The sequence below is a fragment of the Triticum aestivum genome, chromosome 6D (assembly GCF_018294505.1).
Source record: "Triticum aestivum cultivar Chinese Spring chromosome 6D, IWGSC CS RefSeq v2.1, whole genome shotgun sequence".
Lineage (NCBI taxonomy): Eukaryota > Viridiplantae > Streptophyta > Magnoliopsida > Poales > Poaceae > Triticum > Triticum aestivum.
The window spans coordinates 119,404,053-119,426,921 of record NC_057811.1 but is presented as its reverse complement, the minus strand read 5'-3'; the positions used below and the strand labels follow the sequence as shown (position 1 = coordinate 119,426,921).

The 22,869-nt window shown below is 42.4% G+C and overlaps 2 protein-coding genes across 4 annotated transcripts; both read left to right on the top strand.

The window, feature by feature from the left end:
* Nucleotides 1-996: 996 nt before the first annotated feature.
* LOC123141312 (uncharacterized) lies at nucleotides 997-6,642 on the top strand. The gene is made up of 7 exons (XM_044560489.1): nucleotides 997-1,346; nucleotides 2,430-2,510; nucleotides 2,730-4,971; nucleotides 5,056-5,376; nucleotides 5,451-5,556; nucleotides 5,622-6,310; nucleotides 6,419-6,642. The coding sequence occupies exons 3-6, from the start codon at nucleotides 2,741-2,743 to the stop codon at nucleotides 5,868-5,870; spliced, it is 2,907 nt and encodes a 968-aa protein (XP_044416424.1). The 5' UTR covers nucleotides 997-1,346; nucleotides 2,430-2,510; nucleotides 2,730-2,740; the 3' UTR covers nucleotides 5,871-6,310; nucleotides 6,419-6,642.
* Nucleotides 6,643-10,037: 3,395 nt separating this feature from the next.
* On the top strand, nucleotides 10,038-15,739 carry LOC123141310 (uncharacterized). Of its 3 annotated transcripts, XM_044560488.1 has the most exons (18): nucleotides 10,038-10,165; nucleotides 10,813-11,814; nucleotides 11,906-12,107; nucleotides 12,207-12,299; nucleotides 12,384-12,479; nucleotides 12,558-12,859; nucleotides 12,922-12,990; nucleotides 13,075-13,137; nucleotides 13,211-13,276; nucleotides 13,404-13,469; nucleotides 13,737-13,805; nucleotides 13,888-13,954; nucleotides 14,023-14,088; nucleotides 14,216-14,281; nucleotides 14,891-14,950; nucleotides 15,044-15,091; nucleotides 15,178-15,414; nucleotides 15,499-15,739. In XM_044560488.1, the coding sequence occupies exons 9-18, from the start codon at nucleotides 13,230-13,232 to the stop codon at nucleotides 15,514-15,516; spliced, it is 744 nt and encodes a 247-aa protein (XP_044416423.1). In that variant the 5' UTR covers nucleotides 10,038-10,165; nucleotides 10,813-11,814; nucleotides 11,906-12,107; nucleotides 12,207-12,299; nucleotides 12,384-12,479; nucleotides 12,558-12,859; nucleotides 12,922-12,990; nucleotides 13,075-13,137; nucleotides 13,211-13,229; the 3' UTR covers nucleotides 15,517-15,739. The 3 variants fall into 3 exon arrangements, with proteins under 3 accessions (XP_044416423.1, XP_044416422.1, XP_044416421.1); XM_044560487.1 differs by having other exon boundaries at nucleotides 12,558-12,990; XM_044560486.1 differs by lacking the exons at nucleotides 13,404-13,469; nucleotides 13,737-13,805; nucleotides 13,888-13,954; ... (4 more) ...; nucleotides 15,178-15,414; nucleotides 15,499-15,739 and having other exon boundaries at nucleotides 13,211-13,224.
* Nucleotides 15,740-22,869: the final 7,130 nt, after the last annotated feature.

The window sequence follows — 22,869 nt, the reverse complement described above, 5'->3', positions numbered from 1 at the left end:
ATGATGCCGTCATGTCCGTATTTTATTTTATCGACACCTCTATCTCTAAACATGTGGACATATTTATCGTTATCGGCTTCCGCTTGAGGACAAGCGAGGTCTAAGCTTGGGGGAGTTGATACGTCCATTTTGCATCATGCTTTTATATCGATATTTATTGCTTTATGGGATATTATTACAAGTTATATCACAATACTTATGCCTTTTCTCTCTTATTTTACAAGGTTTACGTGAAGAGGGGGAATGCTGGCAGCTGGAATTCTGGGCTGGAAAAGGAGCAAATATTAGAGACCTATTCTGCACAACTCCAAAAGTCCTGAAACTTCACAGAAGCAGTTTTTGGAATTAATAAAAAATACTGAGGGAAGAAAGTACCAGAGGGGGCCCACACCCTGGCCACGAGGGTGGGAGGCGCGCCCAACCCCCTGGGCACGCCCCCTGCCTCGTGGGCCCCCGGCAGGCCTCCGGTGTCCATCTTCTGCTATGTGAAGTCTTTTACCCTGGAAAATCACAAGCAAGCTTTCGGGAAGAAACTCCGCCGCCACGAGGCGGAACCTTGGCAGAACCAATCTAGGGCTCCGGCAGAGCTGTTCTGCCGGGGAAACTTCCCTCCGGGAGGGGGAAATCATCGCCATCGTCATCACCAACGATCCTCTCATCGGGAGGCACTACAACAAGAACCCCCCTATAGCAATGCATAGTTTGCAACGCTTTGATAATGCATTGGAACAACGCAAATATACGTTGGAAGGACATCCGTTGCTTCTGTACGGACAACAACGAATACCATGTGTTATAGATATGCGTAGCTATGTGTTAATGGACGGGAGGAACTCATAATCAGATCGCCTTCCCATCTAGAATTCTGACTCGTGGGCCCCAAAAAAATAATGCTTTCTGTTTATTTAGTTATATTCTTTTCTTTTCCAATAAGCCATATAAAAACCGAATACCTAGAATTGCCTGAATCTGAATCTCCCTGCCGTGAGAGTACGCCGCCGCCGAACAATCCCACCTCCCGCCGTCGCCCCAAGCACCCATGATCTACCTCAATACCGACGCGTCGTCCCCCATATTGCACGACCGGATGCCTAGCTCCCCTCCACCGCCACCCTCCCAGGCTGCGTCACCTTGCTGCGCCACCACCGAGCCATCTCACCTTCCGCCGCCGGCCCCAAACAGCCAAGCTGCACTTCAGCCCGAACGCCCACCCCCCCCGCCCCAATACTGCACGCCCGACCGTCCAAACCCCATCCCTGGATCCCTGCACCTAGCAGCGCCGCCAACCAGTGGTATGCCAATCGCCGCCTCACCTGAAGCTGTACGAGCAAAGCGCCCCTGCATAGGTGACCTTCCCTCACCCTCTTCATCTCTTTTCTGAAACTGTCATTTTTTCGTCTGGTTTGGTAAACGTGGAGAGCAGTATAGATCGATTCTTGTACCCAATAGAAAACTAACACCTGAACTGAACTCGATGCAACTGAAGTCAATTAAGTATATCTATCTAGCATAATCATGTGCATCTGCTATTCAAGAAAAATAGCTTATATGTAATTTCGTATTTTTCTTACTATATAACGATGATCAATGTTATAAGAAGCTGAAACTGTGATATAAAACTTACTGTTCTGCTACAGTCAGATTTCAGTATATAACAGAGTATACACATGTTTTCTTGTATGATGTAAACCATCAAATTTCAAGTAACTTTGCTACTTAACTGTTATTTCGATAAAATGGGAAACCATTATATGGTTCCGCAAGCCAAGGAAAATGTGTATGGTTATACCCTTACAATTATAGAAATGGTCTAAATGTCTGAATAGCAATGACTACACAACGTATTTAATGTACAGGGGACAGAACCAAAAGAAGAAGAAAAAGATAGGTGTATTCTTCTTGCCTATGGTATTGTTTCACTGGTATATGGCATTAGTCGATGATGCTTCTTCATCAGATGCATCAGTATGTTATGCGTATGTATACAATATATATAGCTGATATATTGAGTTGAGTGTTCTTGAAAAAAATATTGAGTTGAGATGGTAGGGGTGTATAATATATCTGAGATCAGCCCTCAGTGTAGGTATTCCATATTAACATCGCAATGTTGTTCAAAGTGGATGAAACCTTCAAGTTTATCAGCTACATGTAGGAGACTCTCTACTATACATATTTTTAGAGCCTGCATGTTCAGTTTCATTAGCTTGTAGTTTCAAAAAGATTATTGTAGTGTACTGTTGTTCATCATGTAGGGACTATTAGTATAGAATGTATTCTTCTATTAGCAAACTGATCAAGCCCGTTGGGAAATATATCGATGATATACATGTCCTTGTTGGTTGAGAGAAAATTTGATTGTTAGGGTAGTACGATCATGCTGTAACGACTCTGAGAAACATGATGCTATTTTTTTCTTCTCTTTTCAGAATTTCTGCCACATCTATACCGCTGACCAGCTGTCTAACAATCGCCGCCTACACCAGCACCAAAGACATGCCCCCGCATAGGTAAGCTTCTCTCCCTTTTCATCTCTTGTATGATCTTGTCTACTTAATCTTTGGAAAATATTTATGTCATTGATGATGCAGTTTGCTAGACAAAGTCTAAGTTCGATATTTTTTATTGTCTGCTTATGCTTGTTAGACATAACTTGTCTTGATCAGTAACTGGAAAATTGGATTAAGTAGGATTCAACCTTGAAATGACAATTGAACTCTTTATTGCAGAGTGGGTATGGATGTACAAATCAGCAAGGTACTTTTGCGTTATCCTAGAGGAAGTAGCCGGTACGTGGTACGTGGCTGGCGTAGATGGATTTTTGGAATTTGCATATAAAGATAAGACAGAAGATACCACGATCCTTTGTCCATGTGAAGTATGCGTGCACACTTCTGTTCTATCAAAGAATGATGTCCGTGATCATTTGATCTGTAACGGAATTCTTCAGAGTTATGACAAATGGGTTTTTCATGGCGAATCTTCAGATGAGCACAATAATGATCAGCAACCACAGCCTCCCAATGAAGAAATGCTTGCTGACATGCATGGGTTGATTAATGATGCCTTCAGGAATGTGTATGATGATGTGCCAATGAGTGAGAGTCTACATCCACCGAATCAACATGGACCAAATTTAGAAGCCGAGGAATTTTATAAATTGATCAATGATTCGAAGAAGCCTTTATGGCCGGAATGTGGATTATCACAGCTATCATTACTTGTGATTTTGTTTAATACAAAATCCATGAACAAATGGTCTGACAAGTCATTTGGAGATCTACTTGATACTCTGCGCATGGCAATTCCAAACGGAAATGAGCTGCCCCAGAATTTTTACGAGGCTAAGAAGATTGTTTCAAAATTTGGCCTAGATTATAAAAAAATTCATGCTTGTCCAAATAATTGCCAGCTGTTCTGGAAAGACACGGAAAATGATGATTTTTGCTCAATCTGTAAGGCCTCTAGGTGGAAAGATAAAGAACCGGAAACAAAGTTAACAAAGAAGGAAAGAAAAAAAGCAACACCAAGCAAAGTTTTACGTTACTTTCCAATCAAGGATAGGTTGAAAATATTGTTCATGTGCAAAGAGACAGCACCTCTTTTGCGATGGCATGATGAAGAGCACATTAAGGATGGCGCACTACGACATCCAGCTGATTCCCTAGCATGGAAGGCTTTAGATGAAAGGTACTCAAAAATTGCATCTGATTGCCGTAATATACGGTTTGGCTTGGGTCATGATGGATTTAATCCCTATGGGATGATGAGTTCTAGTTATAGTTGTTGGCCAGTTGTTTTGACAATATATAATCTGCCTCCATGGTTGTGCATGAAAGAATCTTACCTTTTGCTATCTTTGATAATTCCTGGGCCCAAAAATCCAGGCGATAATATTCATGTCTTTCTCCAGCCACTTTTGGATGACTTGAAAGACTTATTTCTGAATGGAATTGTCACATATGATGTGTCTAAAAATGAAACCTTTACTTTGCGAGCAGTCGTGTTGTGGACTATAAATGATCTGCCAGCTTTAGGAATGGTTTCTTCACATAAGGTGCATGGAGAATTTGCATGTCCACCATGCGGTGCAGATGCATGGTCCAAGCGATTAAAACATGGAAAGAAATCATGCTTTATGGGTCACCGCCGATTTCTGCCTCCTGCTCATAAGTTTCATTTTGATCAAAAGTCTTTTGATGGAACGGTGGAGCATAGAGCAGAGCCTCGAACTTACTATGGACGTCAGGTTGAAGAAGAAATAAAGGCTCTTGGTGATTTTAAGCAATCAAAAACTTACAAGGGATTAAGTAGTCTATTTACATTACCCTATTGGGACTATAATCTCGTTCGACATAATCTTGACGTGATGCATATAGAGAAGAATGTGTGTGATAATATTTTGGGCACACTTTTAGGTTTAGATGGGAAGTCAAAAGATAATCTTTCTGCTCGTCTAGATCTTAAAGAGATGAATATTAGAGAGGACCTACATCCAGAGCAACAACCTTCAGGCAAGTTTTACTTACCACCTGCATTATTTACCATGTCCAGAAGTGAGATAAAATTGTTCCTTGAAGTTCTTGAGTCTATAATGGTTCCCGATGGCTATTGTGGAAATATATCTAAATGTGTGAAGTCCGCTGAAGGAAAAATTTCCGGGCTAAAAACACATGACTGCCATGTCCTACTACAACAATTCATGCCTATCGCTTTGACGGGTATTCTTCCAGACCGTGTCACAACAGTACTACTTGAATTATCTGCTTACTTCCGAGGAATATGTTCAAAAGTTCTCCATGTAAATGAGCTTGACCATTTGGAAGAATCAATTAGAATCACACTTTGTAAAATGGAGATGATATTCCCTCCTGGATTTTTCACTGTCATGGTTCATTTAGTTGTCCATTTAGCAACTGAATGTAAACTTGCTGGACCAGTTTGCTATCGATGGATGTACTTTATTGAAAGGTAACAATGTGATGCTAAGAAAAGTGCAATATTGGCAAGTGATGTCATATGACTTGCTAAATTGATGTTTTGACATGTGTGCAGGTACCTAGGTAAATTGAAGTCATATGTTCGCAACAAAGCTCGCCCTGAGGGTTCAATTGCTGAATCATTTTTGGCGGATGAGTGCATGGCCTTTTGCTCAAGATACTTAGAGGGTTTCTCTACTAAGCACAACCAACCATCAAGGAATCATGACAAACCAAATGAGAATGAATCTGCAATGTATGCAAATGAATCCACATTATTTCCTCCAGTAGGGAATCCATTGGGAAAACCACGCACCTACACTTTGAATGATATGGAGTCCTTACAAGCCCATAGATTTGTGCTCTACAACTGTGATGTTGTCACTCCATATCTCATGTAAATGTCTTACCTTAACTTGTTAGCATGTTGACTAATTTTATGATCTAAAATTGTGTTTATATGTGTTGTAGAGCACATGGTGCTGAACTAAAAAGGAAAACCCGCAACAAGCGCCTAGCACTAAAAACCATTGAGCGCATGCAGCATGCCAACTTCCCTGATTGGTTTAGAGATCATGTAAGTTCCCTGTTATTAGTATTCTGTTTTTGAGTTTTTGTTATCTAAGTTCCGTGTTGGTGTAGGTAATGCAGCTGGAGCAGCAAAGGGGTACTGACAGCATCGATGATGATATTAGATGGTTGGCTCGTGGTCCAATTGAGGTTGCACGAAGATACATAGGCTTCTGTACCCATGGATATAGATTTAGACCCAAGCGTTATGATAAGAAGACGCAAAACAGTGGAGTTGTTTTGACCGCAAAAACATCAAGTTATGCTTCTGAGGTGATACTAACCCTATACTTGGAGATGCCATGTACTATGGGAAGATAGTTGACATAATTGAGTTGGATTATTATAGAAAATTTTCGGTGGTGCTATTCAAATGTGAATGGGTTAATAGTACTAAAGAAAAAGAAGTAAGAAAAGATATGTTTGGTCGTACGCTTGTGAATTTTTTCACAGCAAGTCCATGGTGGTGAGAAGATAGAGGATGAGCCTTTTGTATTTGCCAATCAAGTTGACCAAGTTTTCTATACGAAAGACCGTACAAATCCTGGATGGTCATTTGTGACGAAGGTGACTCCTCGAGACAATTTTGACATGGGTGAAGAACGGAATGATATAGAAAGTGAACCTTATCATGTCAGTAATCTGGGTGAGCTTTTTGATACTGCGCATGGGAATGAAATGTGGACTAGAAGAGATATAGAAGGCACAACTGTAGATCCTATTACAAGTTCTGATCCTGAAGCTTTGGAACTAAATGAAAGGTTTGCTTCTAATGTCTTGTTTTTCCCTGATAGGTTTGAAAAATGTAGCTTATCTTTACAATACTGTGAGATCTACAATTTTGTTAATGAAACATACTATTTCTGCAGCTGATGCTCGGGGTGAAGTTAATTTGAGAATAATGCCAATGTTGCTGAACAATCATTCAAAGGAAATGCGATTCAAACGTCGTCGTCGAAGCATGTTCCTGAACTTCAATCTATCAGATACAAGTGGCCAAGGAAATACCTCGGTTTTGTTAGCACACCTACTTCTCCAAGTCCACATGAGGGAATGCATCCTTCTTTGTATTTACCACCATTTCTGCTTCCTGTTAAGCGCAACTGCCCCATGTAAATTTCTTCTTGCTCTAGCTACATGTAGGATTCAGTGGTAGATTGTCAGATGTGGCATTTGTGCATTCAATGTTGAATGTACTGGATGTTTGATTTCTCATGAATTTGAATACAGTTTGTTTTCTCAATGATTTATCTAGAATATGTGTTGTTTTTATTTATCTTGATTTAAAATCAACATAGTTTGTTTTCTCTTTTTGTTTTGTATCTAACATCTCATATATTTTTGGGATGCCTAGTTCGTCACATGGGTGAACAGAACAGCAAAAAAATTGGAATTTAAATTATATATAAAACTATGTACAAATCATTTAATTCGAGGTATGGTGAGCTGAAATCCAATGAGCTTGCCTTGACTAAGCTTTCTTCATGTCTTGACCGAGTTACAAAACACACATGTACTAGAATTATTTTGTGATCCGATCACAAGTTAATACTCCAGTCAAACTTGAGCAACTCATACGTATTTTTTCTTTAATCTTCTTATATTTTTGTTTTAAAAAATGACAAGTGAAAATCAAACTCCGCTCACTGTTCTTACTTGATCGAACGAGCTAGCTTTTATCAAACTTTGCTCACTTTTCTTTAACGGATTTGCAAATCCAACTCGTATTTGGCACACGGCAAGAATCCCACCGCCACCATCCAAGGACCGCACCACGATGACCCGCTGAGAAGGACGCTGCAAAAATGCCAACACCGCCCGATCCAAAAGGTCGAATAAAGTGTTTTCACATAGAGCCAAAGGTAGAGGGCGTAGTCCACGGTGTCGCCTCCAAGAAAGTGAATGAACGCTCATGAGCATCGCCATCAACGACAACGCCATCCAGCATGGCTTTAACCTCGGTCACTGACCACCTGCTATTTGAAGGCCCACGAGCCGCAACACATTAGAGTGGATCGAGGAAGGCGACACCGAGATCTAGACCGGAGCGTTAAGACAATGACTTCCACCCCACGCCATAATACCCTGTGTCGCCTCGACGGGTCGAGATGAGTCCGGGTGAGGGGGGGGGGGAGAATACATCACTTTGTGCTAGTCCTTAAGTTCAACTGATATCAAGGACGAACTTTTTTTTGCGAAAGGGCCCAAGGCCATATATTACATATTACACGTCCTACTGAGAACACCTATATAGAAAGATAAAATTACCTTTAAATCTTTGAGCCTACTGAAGTCTTCTTTCTCCTGCATCCACTGGCGGTGAGGAGACAATTGTGGGAGGCAAATCAAATCACCGCCTCAAAGAAGAAAATGCTGATAAGAACCTGGAGAAACTTCAAACACCATGAATGTTGGCCGACCGCATCTGGAGGACCCATCGGAGACATGGCCCCACATGCCCTCCATTGGCGATAAACACACCAACGAAACAAGGAAAAAAGCCGGGAGAACATTATTCCTAAACAGGGATTGCGTCACCACCTTGCTGTCCCAAACCAAAATTAGAAGATTCCCTAAAGAAAACCTGAACGAAAACAATCATGCCATTGCATGCATACGTTCGGGTCTCATGTCGACCTCGCCGCAGTCCATGATCATCCACCGAATCCCTCTCTCTCTGATGACCTTGCCAGAATGTGTCACCATTGAAGATCGTTGTGCTGGACTATCAACACCACCTTGAGTGTCACCGGGCGGCAACCGCAACCCAACCACGCATCACTGTCGCCGTCCGGCAACAGCCCACCACTCCTCCATATTGGGCTCTCAATGAGCAGCAGCCTCCGTGCCGCCGCCATGCAGTGCAGGCTTTGCCCGTTGGCTTACCGTAGCGACAACAAGAGGGATCGGATCATGGGGTGGCGGCTAAAGTTAGATTGCCGATGCCTTTCTATGAATTATCAGACTGAACTTAAACGGCTCATACTTGGGTCATTTTTCAAATCCAATCCCGAGTTCAGCTAATGTACGGAAAATAATATGCAAACTTTATTTCAACTGTCTTATATCATCATACTAAAAAAGAGATTGAGAGTAATGTCGGACGAAATGACGGTGGAGGTCGAAAGTGAATGAACGCTCATGAGCATCGCCATCAATGACAACTCCCTCCATTTTTCCTTCTATTTTTCCTCTTTCCCTCGGTCTCTTCCCTCCATTTTTCTATTTCCCTCCGAATTAAGGTAACTGCCCAAAAATCTTGCGCACCTCCCCCCATCTATCTCAACAGCACAAGTCGTGCTGAACACAAGTCGTGGGTCATCTCTCCCGGCTGGCGGCGGCAGGCGATTCTGGGCCATCTCTGACGACCAGCGGCAGCAGGCGGCAGACGAACTTTTTTTGCGAAAGGGCCCAAGGCCATATATTACATATTACACGTCCTACTGAGAACACCTATATAGAAAGATAAAATTACCTTTAAATCTTTGAGCCTACTGAAGTCTTCTTTCTCCTGCATCCACTGGCGGTGAGGAGACAATTGTGGGAGGCAAATCAAATCGCCGCCTCAAAGAAGAAAATGCCGATAAGAACCTGGAGAAACTTCAAACACCATGAATGTTGGCCGACCGCATCCTGGAGGACCCATCGGAGACATGGCCCCACATGCCCTCCGTTGGCGCTAAACACACCAACGAAACAAGGAAAAAAGCCGGGAGAACATTATTCCTAAACAGGGATTGCGTCACCACCTCGCTGTCCCAAACCAAAATTAGAAGATTCCCTAAAGAAAACCTGAACGAAAACAATCATGCCATTGCATGCATATGTTCGGTCTCATGTCGACCTCGCCGCAGTCCATGATCATCCACCGACTCCCTCTCTCTCTGATGACCTTGCCAGAATGTGTCACCATTGAAGATCGTTGTGCTGGACTATCAACACCACCTTGAGTGTCACCGGGCGGCAACCGCAACCCAACCACGCATCACTGTCGCTGTCCGGCAACAGCCCACCACTCCTCCATATTGGGCTCTCAATGAGCAGCAGCCTCCGTGCCGCCGCCATGCAGTGCAGGCTTTGCCCGTTGGCTTACCGTAGCGACAACAAGAGGGATCGGATCATGGGGTGGCGGCTAAAGTTAGATTGCCGATGCCTTTCTATGAATTATCAGACTGAACTTAAACGGCTCATACTTGGGTCATTTTTCAAATCCAATCCCGAGTTCAGCTAATGTACGGAAAATAATATGCAAACTTTATTTCAACTGTCTTATATCATCATACTAAAAAAGAGATTGAGAGTAATGTCGGACGAAATGACGGTGGAGGTCGAAAGTGAATGAACGCTCATGAGCATCGCCATCAACGACAACTCCCTCCATTTTTCCTTCTATTTTTCCTCTTTCCCTCGGTCTCTTCCTTCCATTTTTCTATTTCCCTCCGAATTAAGGTAACTGCCCAAAAATCTTGCGCACCTCCCCCCATCTATCTCAACAGCACAAGTCGTGCTGAACACAAGTCGTGGGTCATCTCTCCCGGCTGGCGGCGGCAGGCGATTCTGGGCCATCTCTGACGACCAGCGGCGGCAGGCGATTCTGTCCATCTCTCTGATTGTAGGTCAGTGCCTCCCCCCTCCCCCCGGGCTCTCTCTTGCATTCAACCTCCTTCTCCTCTAATAGATTCGTCCACTGTGTTCGCCGCCGGCCACAGCTGCCCTCGACGAGCACTCGTCCCTCACCCGTGGAGAGTGGTGGCGAATCTGCCTTTGCACCCAAGGCTCAAATAAATTATAGATAAATCGATTCAGTGCCAGTGACTAGATCGATCGATTGATCCCCTGTTCCACCATATGAGTGATGAGTTTGACCGTGTGTCAGCTGCGTCAGTTCGCCTGACTTAATTTTGAGTAGAAGGGGTTCGCAGTAAGATCAGCTTACCACCAATTAGCTGTGGCAGAACAAATAGCAGAGAAGGGGAGGGTGGCTATGGCTATAGGAGACAGGCTGGTGATGAATGGAGACCAGAAGGGGGAGTTGACAGTAAGATCAGCCTATCACCACTTAGCTGCGGGTGTGATTCAGAGGACCATATACCAGTAAATTAACTAGGTGATGAGCACGTGACTGTTTTTTTCTTAAATCTTTTGTAAGAACTGAAAACAAGGCATGGCTATGCATAATTTAGACAATGTCTATGGGAAAATTTATACCTCTCTAGGCTTCTCAGTACATTCTGCATTGATTTAATTTACTTCTTTTTTTCAGTTTTTGTGTTGGTTTTCCTCCTGGAGTTGATATGACACAAAGTAAACTACATGTGGTTGAATGCAATGATGAATACATGACTGAGGAACATGTTGAACATGAGAATGTGGTTGAATGCAATGATGAATACATGACTGAGGAACATGTTGAACATGAGAATGCCATGTTCAAAGATGTTGAGTCATCTCATGTTCAACCATCATCTTGTAATGTTGAAGAAGGCTTGGATGATAGCGATGATGAAGAGGACCAGGACGACACTGCTACTAATGAACAAGGTAATTACCTTTTGACACTCTGCTAGACATTCTGAAAAATTAGAATTAGAATCAACAATTGCAGTACCATCTTATCCAGAACAGAACTGAATGGTAACTTTTTAGATGTGATGGTGTATAGTGTGGCTGTAAGGACCATGGTCATCAGAACAACTAAAACTAAACCATGTAGCATATGGAATGCATTGCACTTTCAAGTTTTTACTTGGCTAGCTACACTAACTATTGGGCAAAAGGCTTCAGCATGCAATAGTACACTGCATCCTGTTTTTGCACTGCTGTAAGATTCACTTATTTTGCATTAGTGGTGATTTTCCATCGTGTTATCAATGTAATGCTCTATAAAATGGTGAATAACACTATCAGTTGTTCCTCAGACTGTTGATCTAAAGATAGTTCACACAATTGTTTATGTGTGATTAATTATAAATGTTTTGGACATTTATCCATGATCAAATGAAAATGGAGAAACAACCAAGCGTGGGAGGACAAGGCTAAAAGAAACATGGAATCTTCCAAAAGGGCAGAGGATTGTGGTCCAGTGCAATGAACTAAACCAGCCAGTTGGAAAAGAAGTTGCACGTCTTGGGAATTTTCTTGGCACGGTTGCTAGGAATGGAAAATTGTGTAGTTTGAGCTACAAGGACTGGAGAAAAATAATAGGAGAGAGAGAAAAAAGACAAATGAACAAAGAAACAAAAGGGATATACTAGCGCAAGTAAAGGTATATTTGGAGTACATTAAATCTCTTTTGCTAACATCATTATGCTTTACATACTAGCATTGTCATAACCATAGTTTTATTTGAAATGTAGATGAGGTTTCTTTACCCCTCGCATGGAAAAGATTATATTAAAAAAAGTTGGAGATAGATGGAGGGAACATAAGTCAGATCTGAAAGCACTATATTTTGATGCAAATAAGAGCATGGAAGCGAATAACACCAATGTTCCAAAGGGTGTGATTAAGGACCAGTGGATTACTCTGGTCAGTAATTGGATGACCCCGAAGGCACAGGTACGTATACAGTCGCCAGATTCGTTATGTACATGTTGCTCAGTCATGGTATGAAATTATGGAAAATACATGTGCATACATTATACAATTGTTTGACAGGGGATAAGTGAGACGAATAGGAGAAATTGTGCGATGAGGAAGTCCAAACACACGGCTGGAACTAAGAGTTTTCCACGAGTTCGAGAAGAGATGGTCAGTTTATGAGAACTCGAACTTTATGCATCTATATCCCATTTGTACTGCAGGTCTTTAATAAATTAACCGTTTGACCAATAGAGACTAAAGGATCCAGAAAAGAAGTACCCACACAGGGCTGTCTTATACATGCATACACATAAGCACAAAAGCGACAAGAATATGAATGAACAAGTGGTATAGTATCGACTCTTTTATTTAAAATTATAATGTTGTTTAGCACATTGTTCTGACATACACTATTCATGTATATAGGTTGATTTGAAGAAGCGTATAGCGGAGAATCCAGCTTTAGTAGATACTAGTAGAGGAAAGACAACATGGAAGGGAGATGTTTTGAATGCGGTACTTGGCGCAGACAAGCCTGGACATATACATGGCCTGGGACGGGTTCCGAATCCAAATCAAGTCTTTGATGTGTCAGCTTCACGCCACTTTCAGAATATACACCTTAGTTCATTGGAGGATACATCAAATGAAGATCTTTTGGTTGTTAGACTGAAAATGGAGAAGTTGGAGAAAAAATTAAGGGAAGAAAAAAAAACACTGAAGGACAGGTAAATTTGAAGAATTTCTCCATTATTCAATACATGTACTAATTCTTAGGTAGTAGTTACAGGGTTCTTTGGATCAGATATCTGCATCTCAAGATGTTCCTTCTATTGCCAAGACAAATTCAAAAAGAAAAGTATGTGTCTCTAGAATGGTATAATAAATATTTTGAAGCCATTTTGCAAGTATGTTCTTAACCTTGTTTGGTTTCAATCGACAGAGAATTTATGGTGACGGTCATAGTCAACAACTTCATACTGTTGGGCAGCAGAATAATGTGATGGTAATGTATGGATGCATTAATACATTTCTGTTTGCTTTCATAGAAATTAATCATCTTTCGCCATTCATTACAGAGCAAGGAAACATTTCTCAATGACATGGAGGTGCAACCATCATACAAATGCCCTGCTATGGATGAGGTATTCTCATTGATATATTGTTTAGAATCAGACATGGTTGAGTAGCAATTTAGAATTACTCACACATTTTGCAGCAGGAATGTTTATTATTGTTCTTGCCAATCTTATAGTATATCTTTTGTCACAGAACAATGAAACTTTGGTCCATGATGAAAATGTGCACCAACAGAGGAAAAACACTAGTGCAGATAAGGTTAGTATCTCCTTCCTTTTCTTAACTTATTACCAATGTCGAGAATCTTGAGAAGATTACCATTAAAACTTTTATGATGATACACCAATGAGATCAGATCTAAAGCACCAGATACTCCTTGCGTAGGTCTTGTTGCTTCTTTTCATTATGTGGTTATCTTGTGTACGCTTATTTATTCTCAGCTCTGAATCCGTTTCAAAACGAGCAAAATTTTAGAATGCTCTTCATTATTCAATACATGTATTAATTGTTAGGTTCTCTTTACAGGGTTCTTTGGGTCACAAGTCTACATCTCAAGATGCTCTCTGTGTTGGCAAGACAAATTCAAAACAAAAAGTAATTATCTCTAGAATATTCTAATAATAAAAGTTGAAGTCATTTAAATAAATATGATCATTTTCTTATTTTGTTTCAACAGACAGAGAGTATATAGCGACAGCCATAGTCAACAACTTGGTAACGTTGGGCAGAATAATAATGTGATGGTAGTGTATGGATGCATTAATATATTCTGTTTTTTTATAGAAATTAATACTCTTGACATTCATTACAGAGCAAGGAAAACTTTCTCTATGACATGGAGATGCAACCATCAAACAAACGTCCTTCTAAGGATAAGGTATGCTCATTTATGTATTGTTTGGAGTCCAATATGGTTGAGCAACAATCAATTGTTACTTGGTCTTCTCACGGTAGGAATGTTTATTACAATTCTTCCAAATCTTCTGATATATCTCCTGTCACAGAACAAAGATACTTCTATCCATGATGAAAATGTGCAACAAGAGAAGGAAAACTCTAGTGCAAATAAGGTTAGTGCACTCCATATCTTTTAAACTTCTAAAGCTTCTTTCACAATGCATCTCTGCTCTCATGCGTCAAGATTTTTTTTTGCACATTTCCAGCGCATACGCATGCTAGAAATGATGTGTGACATAAATAACAGTTTCAATATTGAGTAGAAATATCTAAGATAACAATCTAAGAGATAAAGTGCAATTACTTTCACCAAGATGAAAAATCTCTTCACATTGCTATTTCAGCCTTTCGTTTGCATACTCATACATGAAAAAACAATCACTAAACTGTTGTGTAGATTTGCTAAGAAATACATTGCTAGCAGCAGTAGTTCTTAACATAACAGAGAGGATAAGTGGCATTGTAAGAGATAGTAGCTACAAAAAGGAACTTAACAATTATTATATACATGTAGCCTTCTTGCACAACAACCTAGTGCACGACAAGACATGCCATCATTTACTAAACAGTTATGCTTGCACTATTAAATTGAACTCCAACTTAACAACACACCTCAATGGGTTAGAGCATACTCTGTGTATACGGTACCATTCTGATTCCTCATGTGTACATCTCTATTCAGTTTTTTTGCTTATTCTGTTTATTTTGCATCTTGCCATTAGCATGGTGGCCAGAACATTAGTAAAGTCTCAAGAGGAGGTAATGCAACAAAGCATGCCAATGTATGACATACATCTTCTAAATATTCTTCTTCTCTGTTTCAGTTCTGCTTCAAGTATATTGCATACTAATGTTGCACAAAATATATTCTACAGAAACAACAGTGCGGTGCAACAAATTGCCTGGGTGCCGACTCGATAGATGTATGGGTATTAAGTTTATGTTACACATGATTATCTGCATGTTTCAAATTGCTTATACTACAAATGGTTTTCTCTTTTACGAACAGGTTGGCACTATAGTATTTTTCAAGAGCTTGGGAAATCCAAACAAGAATGTTGCTCTTGGTACACTCCAAAGCACTAACCCAGAATATAAAGTTGAGGGTGTTCATCTTGGTAATCAATTCTGGGCAGTGCGAATTGATGCTACATTAGCAAAATCAGATCAGTTGATACGACCTCTAAAAAAGGTCAACATTATTGGTCATGCAGCAGGATTAATTATCGCATGGCCATCAACCTTTGTATGTTGCTCCTCTTTAATTTTGTCGCTCTTCACCTTATTTTCTCTACAATAACTTACTGATCTCATTTCTTTATTGTTGTAGATTGCTAAGATAAATTGATGATGCATGGCCCAGATGTTGATTGCAAGATGGAGAATGGGGCTGCTGTTGGATAGTCTTATGTAGTGTTTTACGATGTCATTTCCAGTGTCGATAACTCAAACATTATGTTTTAGAATGGTTGGGGCGTTGATTGAAACGTCCAGACTTAGCTACTATGTTAGTATCACTTATTGTAACCTTTGGATCATGTTCTTTGTAATGCAACAAAGTCAAATTAATATATGAGACGTTTATGTTCAATATATTGTGGCTCCATGCTTTGTCAGCACCGACCACATCATTCTGGATACCAATATATGAAATTGTAGTTCATGATGGTAGCAACGCTTCTATACGTTGCAACGATCTGTTGTGTCCAATTGAAAATCATGTTCTGCAGTGTAGCGAGCAACACATATGAAGTGTTGTTAGAATCTAATTATATATGTTGCTAGATTGCAACATTTTTTCATGCCGTTTACCAACGCATTTATATACGTTGTTGTAGGCCCTTCCAACGCCACCAACGGCAACGCATATTAATCCTTTGGTGTAGGCCTTAGCAACACCTATATGGGCATACAACAACGCATCAATGCGTTGCTATAGGGGGGTTCTTGTTGTAGTGAGGGGGTCAATATCCATCAACATCTTCACCAGCACCATCTCCTCTAAAACCCTAGTTCATCTTTTGTATCCAATCTTTGTCCCAAAGCCTCAGATTGGTACCTGTGGGTTGCTAGTAGTGTTGATTACCCCTTGTAGTTGATGCTAGTTGGTTTATTTGGTGGAAGATCATATGTTCAGATCCTTTATGCATATTAATACCCCTCTGATTATGAACATGAATATGCTTTGTGAGTAATTACGTTTGTTCCTGAGGACATGGGAGAAGTCTTGCTATAAGTAGTCATGTGAATTTGGTATTCGCTCGATATTTTGATGAGATGTATGTTGTCTTTCCTCTAGTGGTGTTATGTGAACGTCAACTACATGACACTTCACCATTGTTTGGGCCTAGAGGAAGGCATTGGGAAGTAATAAGTAGATGATGGGTTGCTAGAGTGACAGAAGCTTAAACCCTAGTTTATGCGTTGCTTCGTAAGGGGCTGATTTGGATCCATATGTTTCATGCTATGGTTAGGTTTACCTTAATACTTCTCTTATAGTTGCCGATGCTTGCAATAGGAGTTAATCATAAGTGGGATGCTTGTCCAAGGAAGGACAGCACCCTAGCACCAGTCTACCCACATATCAAATTATCAAAGTGCCGAACGCGAATCATATGAGCATGATGAAAGCTAGCTTGACGATAATTCCCATGTGTCCTCGGGAGCGCTTTTCTCTATATAAGAGTTTGTCCAGGCTTGTCCTTTGCTACAAAAAGGATTGGGCCATCTTGCTGCACCTTATTTACTTTCATTACTTTTTACCCATTGCAAATTACCTTATCACAAAACTATCTGTTACCGATAATTTTAGTGCTTGCAGAGAATACCTTACTGAAAACTGCTTATCATTTCCTTCTGATCCTCATTGGGTTCGACACTCTTACTTATCGAAAGGACTACGATAGATCCCCTACACTTGTGGGTCATCAACCGATGACAAAGGGAATAACGTATGTTGTCATTACGATACGACCGATAAAGATCTTCGTAGAATATGTAGGAACCAATATGAGCATCTAGGTTCCGCTGTTGGTTATTGGCCGGAGAGGTGTCTTGGTCATATCTACATAGTTCTCGAACCCGTAGGGTCCGCACGCTTAACGTTCGACGACGATTTTGTATTATATGAGTTATGTGATTTGGTGACCGAATGTTGTTCAGAGTTCCGGATGAGACACGGACATGACGAGGAGTCTCGAAATGGCCGAGAGGTAAAGATTCATATATAGGACGATAGTATTCGGACACCAGAAGTGTTACGGGGTGGGGGTACCGGGTACGTATCGGGTCACCGGAAGGGGTTCTGGGCATTCCCCCGCAAACTATATGGGCCTAATGGGCCAAGAGGGGAAACGCAACAGCCAGCAAGGGCTGCTGCGCCCCCCATATGGGCCACACCTGAGGAAAAGGAAAGGGGAGAAGAGAGAAGGAAGGGGAGGGATTCGGCCTCCCGTTTCCTTCCCTCCTCCCTCCTCTTTCCTTCCCCCTCCGATGGATATGGTAAGGGGGGAGGCCGAATTGGGAGGCGCCTAAGTAGGATTCCTCCTACTTGGGGCGCCCCCTTGGCTTCCTCTCCTCCCCTCCACCCTATATATATGAGGGGGGCACCGCTAGAACACAAACCAACAATTGTTAGCCATGTGCGGCGCCCCCCTCCATAGTTTACGCCTCCAGTCATTTCTTCGTATGCTTAGGCGAAGCCCTGCGCGGATCACTTCACCATCACCGTCACCATGCCGTCGTGCTGACAGAACTCTCCCTCGACACTTTGCTAGATCAAGAGTTCGAGGGACGTCATCGAGCTGAACTTGTGCATAACTCGGAGGTGTCGTACGTTCGGTGCTTGATCGGTCAGAACGAGAAGAAGTTCGACTACATCAACCGCGTTGTCAAACGCTTCCGCTTTCGGTCTACGAGGGTATGTGGACATACTCTCCCCCTCTCGTTTCTATGCATCTCCTAGATAGATCTTGAGTGAGCATAGGAATTTTTTTGAAATTGCATGCTACGTTTCCCAACACGTGCATTGTGACGCCCCCGGATTGACCGTACACTAATCATACACGCAAATTTGTACGATCAAGATCAGGAAGTCACGGGAAGATATCACAACACAAATCTAGACAGAAATTAAAATAATTGAAGCTTTATATTACAAGCCAGGGGCCTCGAGGGCTCAAATACAAACGAGTTAGTGGAAGCAACAATATCTGAGTACAGACATGATACGTCCATTTTGCATCATGCTTTTATATCGATATTTATTGCATTATGGGCTGTTATTACACAGTATGTCACAATACTTATGCCTATTCTCTCTTATTTTACAGGGTTTACATGAAGAGGGAGAATGCTGGCAGCTGGAATTCCGGGCTGGAAAAGGAGCAAATATTAGAGACCTATTCTGCACAACTCCAAAAGTCCTGAAACTCCACGGAAGTCAATTTTGGAATTAATAAAAAATACTAAGCGAAGAAACTACCAGAGGGGGGCCACCCACCATCCACGAGGGTGGGGGGCGCGCCCTACCCCCCTGGGCGCGCCCCCTGCCTCGTGGGCCCCCTGGTAGGCCTCCGGTGCCCATCTTTGGCTATATGGTGTCTTCTACCCTGGAAAAATCATAAGCAAGCTTAAGGGACGAAACACCGCCGCCACAAGGCGGAACCTTGGCGGAACCAATCTAGGGCTCCGGCAGAGCTGTTCTGCCGGGGAAACTTCCCTCCGGGAGGGGGAAATCATCACCATCGTCATCACGATCCTCTAATCGGGAGGGGGCCAATCTTCATCAACATCTTCACCAGCACCATCTCCTCTCAAACCCTGGTTCATCTCTTATATCCAATCTTTGTATCCAAACCTCAGATTGGTACCTATAGGTTGCTAGTAGTGTTGATTACTCCTTGTAGTTGATGCTAGTTGGTTTACTTGGTGGAAGATCATATGTTCAGATCTATTATGCATATTAATACCCCTCTGATTATGAACATGAATATGCTTTGTGAGTAGTTACGTTTGTTCCTGAGGACATGGGAGAAGTCTTGCTATAAGTAGTCATGTGAATTTGGTATTCGTTCGATATTTTGATGAGATGTATGTTGTCTCTCCTCTAGTGGTGTCATGTGAACGGCGACTACATGACACTTCACCATTGTTTGGGCCTAGAGGAAGGCATTGGGAAGTAATAAGTAGATGATGGGTCGCTAGAGTGACAGAAGCTTAAACCCTAGTTTATGCGTTGCTTCGTAAGGGGCTGATTTGGATCCATATGTTTCATGCTATGGTTAGGTTTACCTTAATACTTATCTTGTAGTTGCGGATGCTTGCAATAGGAGTTAATCATAAGTGGGATGCTTGTACAAGGAAGGACAGCACCCAAGCACCAGTCTACCCACATATCAAATTATCAAAGTACCGAACGCGAATCATATGAGGGTGATGAAAACTAGCTTGACGATAATTCCCATGTGTCCTCAGGAGCGTTTTCCTTCATATAAGAGTTTGTCCAGGCTTGTCCTTTGCTACAAAAAGGATTGGGCTATCTTGCTGTACTTTATTTACACTTGTTACTTGTTACCCGTTACAAATTACCTTATCACAAAACTATCTGTTACCGATAATTTCAGTGCTTGCAGAGAATACCTTACTGAAAACCGCTTGTCATTTCCTTATGCTCCTCGTTGGGTTCGACACTCTTACTTATCGAAAGGACTACGATAGATCCCCTACACTTGTGGGTCATCAAGACATGAGTTAAACAAGTTTGCCTTAAGAACGCTAGCACAAAAGTAGCAACGATTGAAAAGGCAAGGTCTCCTGCCTGGGACCTCCTAACTACTCCTCGAAGCCGAACTCCACGTAGAAACATCCTCGAGATCCTCTGGCTCCTGGACTCCATCATCTGGTTGATTCAGCCGAGAAGAAAGGAAAGGGGGAAAAAAGGGGAGCAAAGCAACTGTGAGTACTCATCCAAAGTACTCGCAAGCAAGGATCTACACTACATATGCATTGGTATCTGTATAAATGGGTAATATCTGTGGACTGAACTGTAGAATGCCAGAATAAGAGGGGGATAGCTATTCCTATTGAAGACTACTCTTCTGGCAGCCTCCATCTTGAAGCATGTACAAGAGAGTAGCTGGTAAGTTCACCAAGTATCATCGTATAGCATAAATCCTACCCGGAGATCCCTCCTCGTCGCCCTGTGAGAGAGAGATCCCGGGTTGTATTTGGCACTTGAAAGGGTGTGTTTTATTAAGTATCCAGTTCTAGTTGTCATAAGGTCGGAATACAACTCCCAATCGTCCTTTTACCGAGGGACATGACTATTCGAATAGATAAACTTCCCTGCAGGGGTGCACCACATTACCCAACACGCTCGATCCCTCTAGCCGGACACAATTTCCTGGGTCATGCCCGGCCTCGGATGATCAACACGTCGTAGTCCCTCCTAGACTCAACAGAGAGGCCAGCACGCCGGTCTAAATACTAAGCGCGCAGGGGTCTGGGCCCATCACCCATTGCACTCCTGCATGTTGCGAGGGCGGCCGGAAGCAGACCTAGCCCCCTTAATACAAGCGCAGGTTTACGGTCCAATCCGGCGCGCGTCGCTCCGTCGCTGACGTCAAAAGAGCCTCGGCTGATACCACGACGTCGAGTCCCATAATTGTTCCCGCGTAGTTGGTTAGTGCGTACAGGCTCGTAGCCAGACTCACATCAAATATCCAGATCTCGTTAAGCGTGTTATTAAAAATATACATGGACGCTGACCAGGGCCAGGCCACTTGTCTCCTAGGTGGTCTCAACCTGCCCTGTCGCTCCACCACAAAGTAACACTCGGGGGGCGTCGGGAACCCAGGCCCACCACTACCTGGGTGGAACCACCTGTCCCTTCAGCCCCCACATCCGAATAGTATCACAAGTGATGTAGCAGTATAGTAGTATATAGTATATATCCGTGATCACCTCCCGAAGTGATCACGGCCCGGTAGCAGACGGACAAGAATGTAGGGCCACTGATGAAGTACTAGCATCCTATTCTAAGCATTTAGGATTGCAGGTAAGGGTAACAACTGTAGCAACAATGACAGGCTATGCAGCAGAATAGGATTAACCAAAAGCAGTAACATGCTACACTACTCTAATGCAAGCAGTAGAGAGAAGGAATTGGCGATATCGGGTTGGTCAAGGGGGGGGCTTGCTTGGAAGCTCAGTCGAGAAGGAGGGGTCATCAACACCGTAGTCGTACTGGGTAGCAGCGGCGTCCGTCTCGGTGTCTAACGAGAGAAGAGGGGGAAGAAACAATAAATATAATGCAAAAAAATGCATGACGATGCATGACATGACAATGGGCGGTGCTAGGTGTGCCCTAACGCGGTAGTAGGTGATACCGACAAAGGGGGGGCATCCGGGAAAGTATTCCTGATGTTTCGCGTTTTCGGACAAATGGACCGAAGGGAGAAAGTTGCATGTTCGCTATGCTAGGGACGTGTGGCTGACAAATGGACTGCGTATTCAGATTTGTCTCATCGTTCTGAGCAACTTTCATGTACAAAGTATTTTCATCCGAGCTACGAATTATTTTAATTAATCTTTAAAGTTTTAATTCATTTTAGAATTAATTAAATTGAAAATCATTTTATGACGTCAGCATGACATCAGCGGTCAACTCTGGCCGTTGACTGGTCAAACTAACAAGTGGGTCCCACTGTCATTGACTAAGACTAACTAAACAGAGTTAATTAGTTTAACTAGTGATTAGGTTAATCTAAACATAATTAATTAAGTTAATTAATCACTTACTGAATTAATTAATTAATTAATATTTTTATTTATTTTAGTTTGAAAACGTTCTGGGCAGTGGGCCCTGTTTGGCAGTGGCCCAGAGGGCCATAGCGGGTCGGGCGTCAGGCACAGCCCGAATGGGCGCTGGCCCGCGGGGATGCACCCAACTGGGCACTGCGAGCGTCTAGTGGGAGCTGGTGCCGGTGCACCGTCGTGGAGCTCCGTAGAGCTTTAGCCGGGCGGAGGAGGGGGGAGCAGAGGCGGTCGGTGGAGGTGGAAGAGGTAGGGAGGCGATGGGCGGTAGAGGGCGTGGCCGGAGGCGGGGACCGGACCGGGCGGCGGCGACGAGCAGGCTGGTGCGTGCTACCTCTTGAGCATGCGTTGGTTTCCCTTGAAGAGGAAAGGGTGATGCAGCAAAGTAGCATAAGTATTTCCCTCAGTTTTGAGAACCAAGGTATCAATCCAGTAGGAGACTACACGCAAGTCCCTCGTACCTGCACAAACAAATAAGAACCTTGCAACCAACGCGATAAAGGGGTTGTCAATCCCTTCACGGCCACTTGCAAAACTGAGATCTGATAGAGATAATAAGATAAATATTTTTGGTATTTTTGTTGTATAGATTGAAAAGTAAAGATTGCAAAATAAAATAGATTGGAAACTTATATGATAGAAAGTAGACCCGGGGCCATAGGTTTCACTAGTGGCTTCTCTCAACATAGCATATTCTACGGTGGGTGAACAAATTACTGTCGAGCAATTGATAGAAAAGCACATAGTTATGAGAATATCTAGGCATGATCATGTATATAGGCATCACGTCTGTGTCCAGTAGACCGAAACGATTCTGCGTCTACTACTATTACTCCACACATCGACCGCTATCGAGCATGCATCTAGAGTATTAAGTTCATAAGAA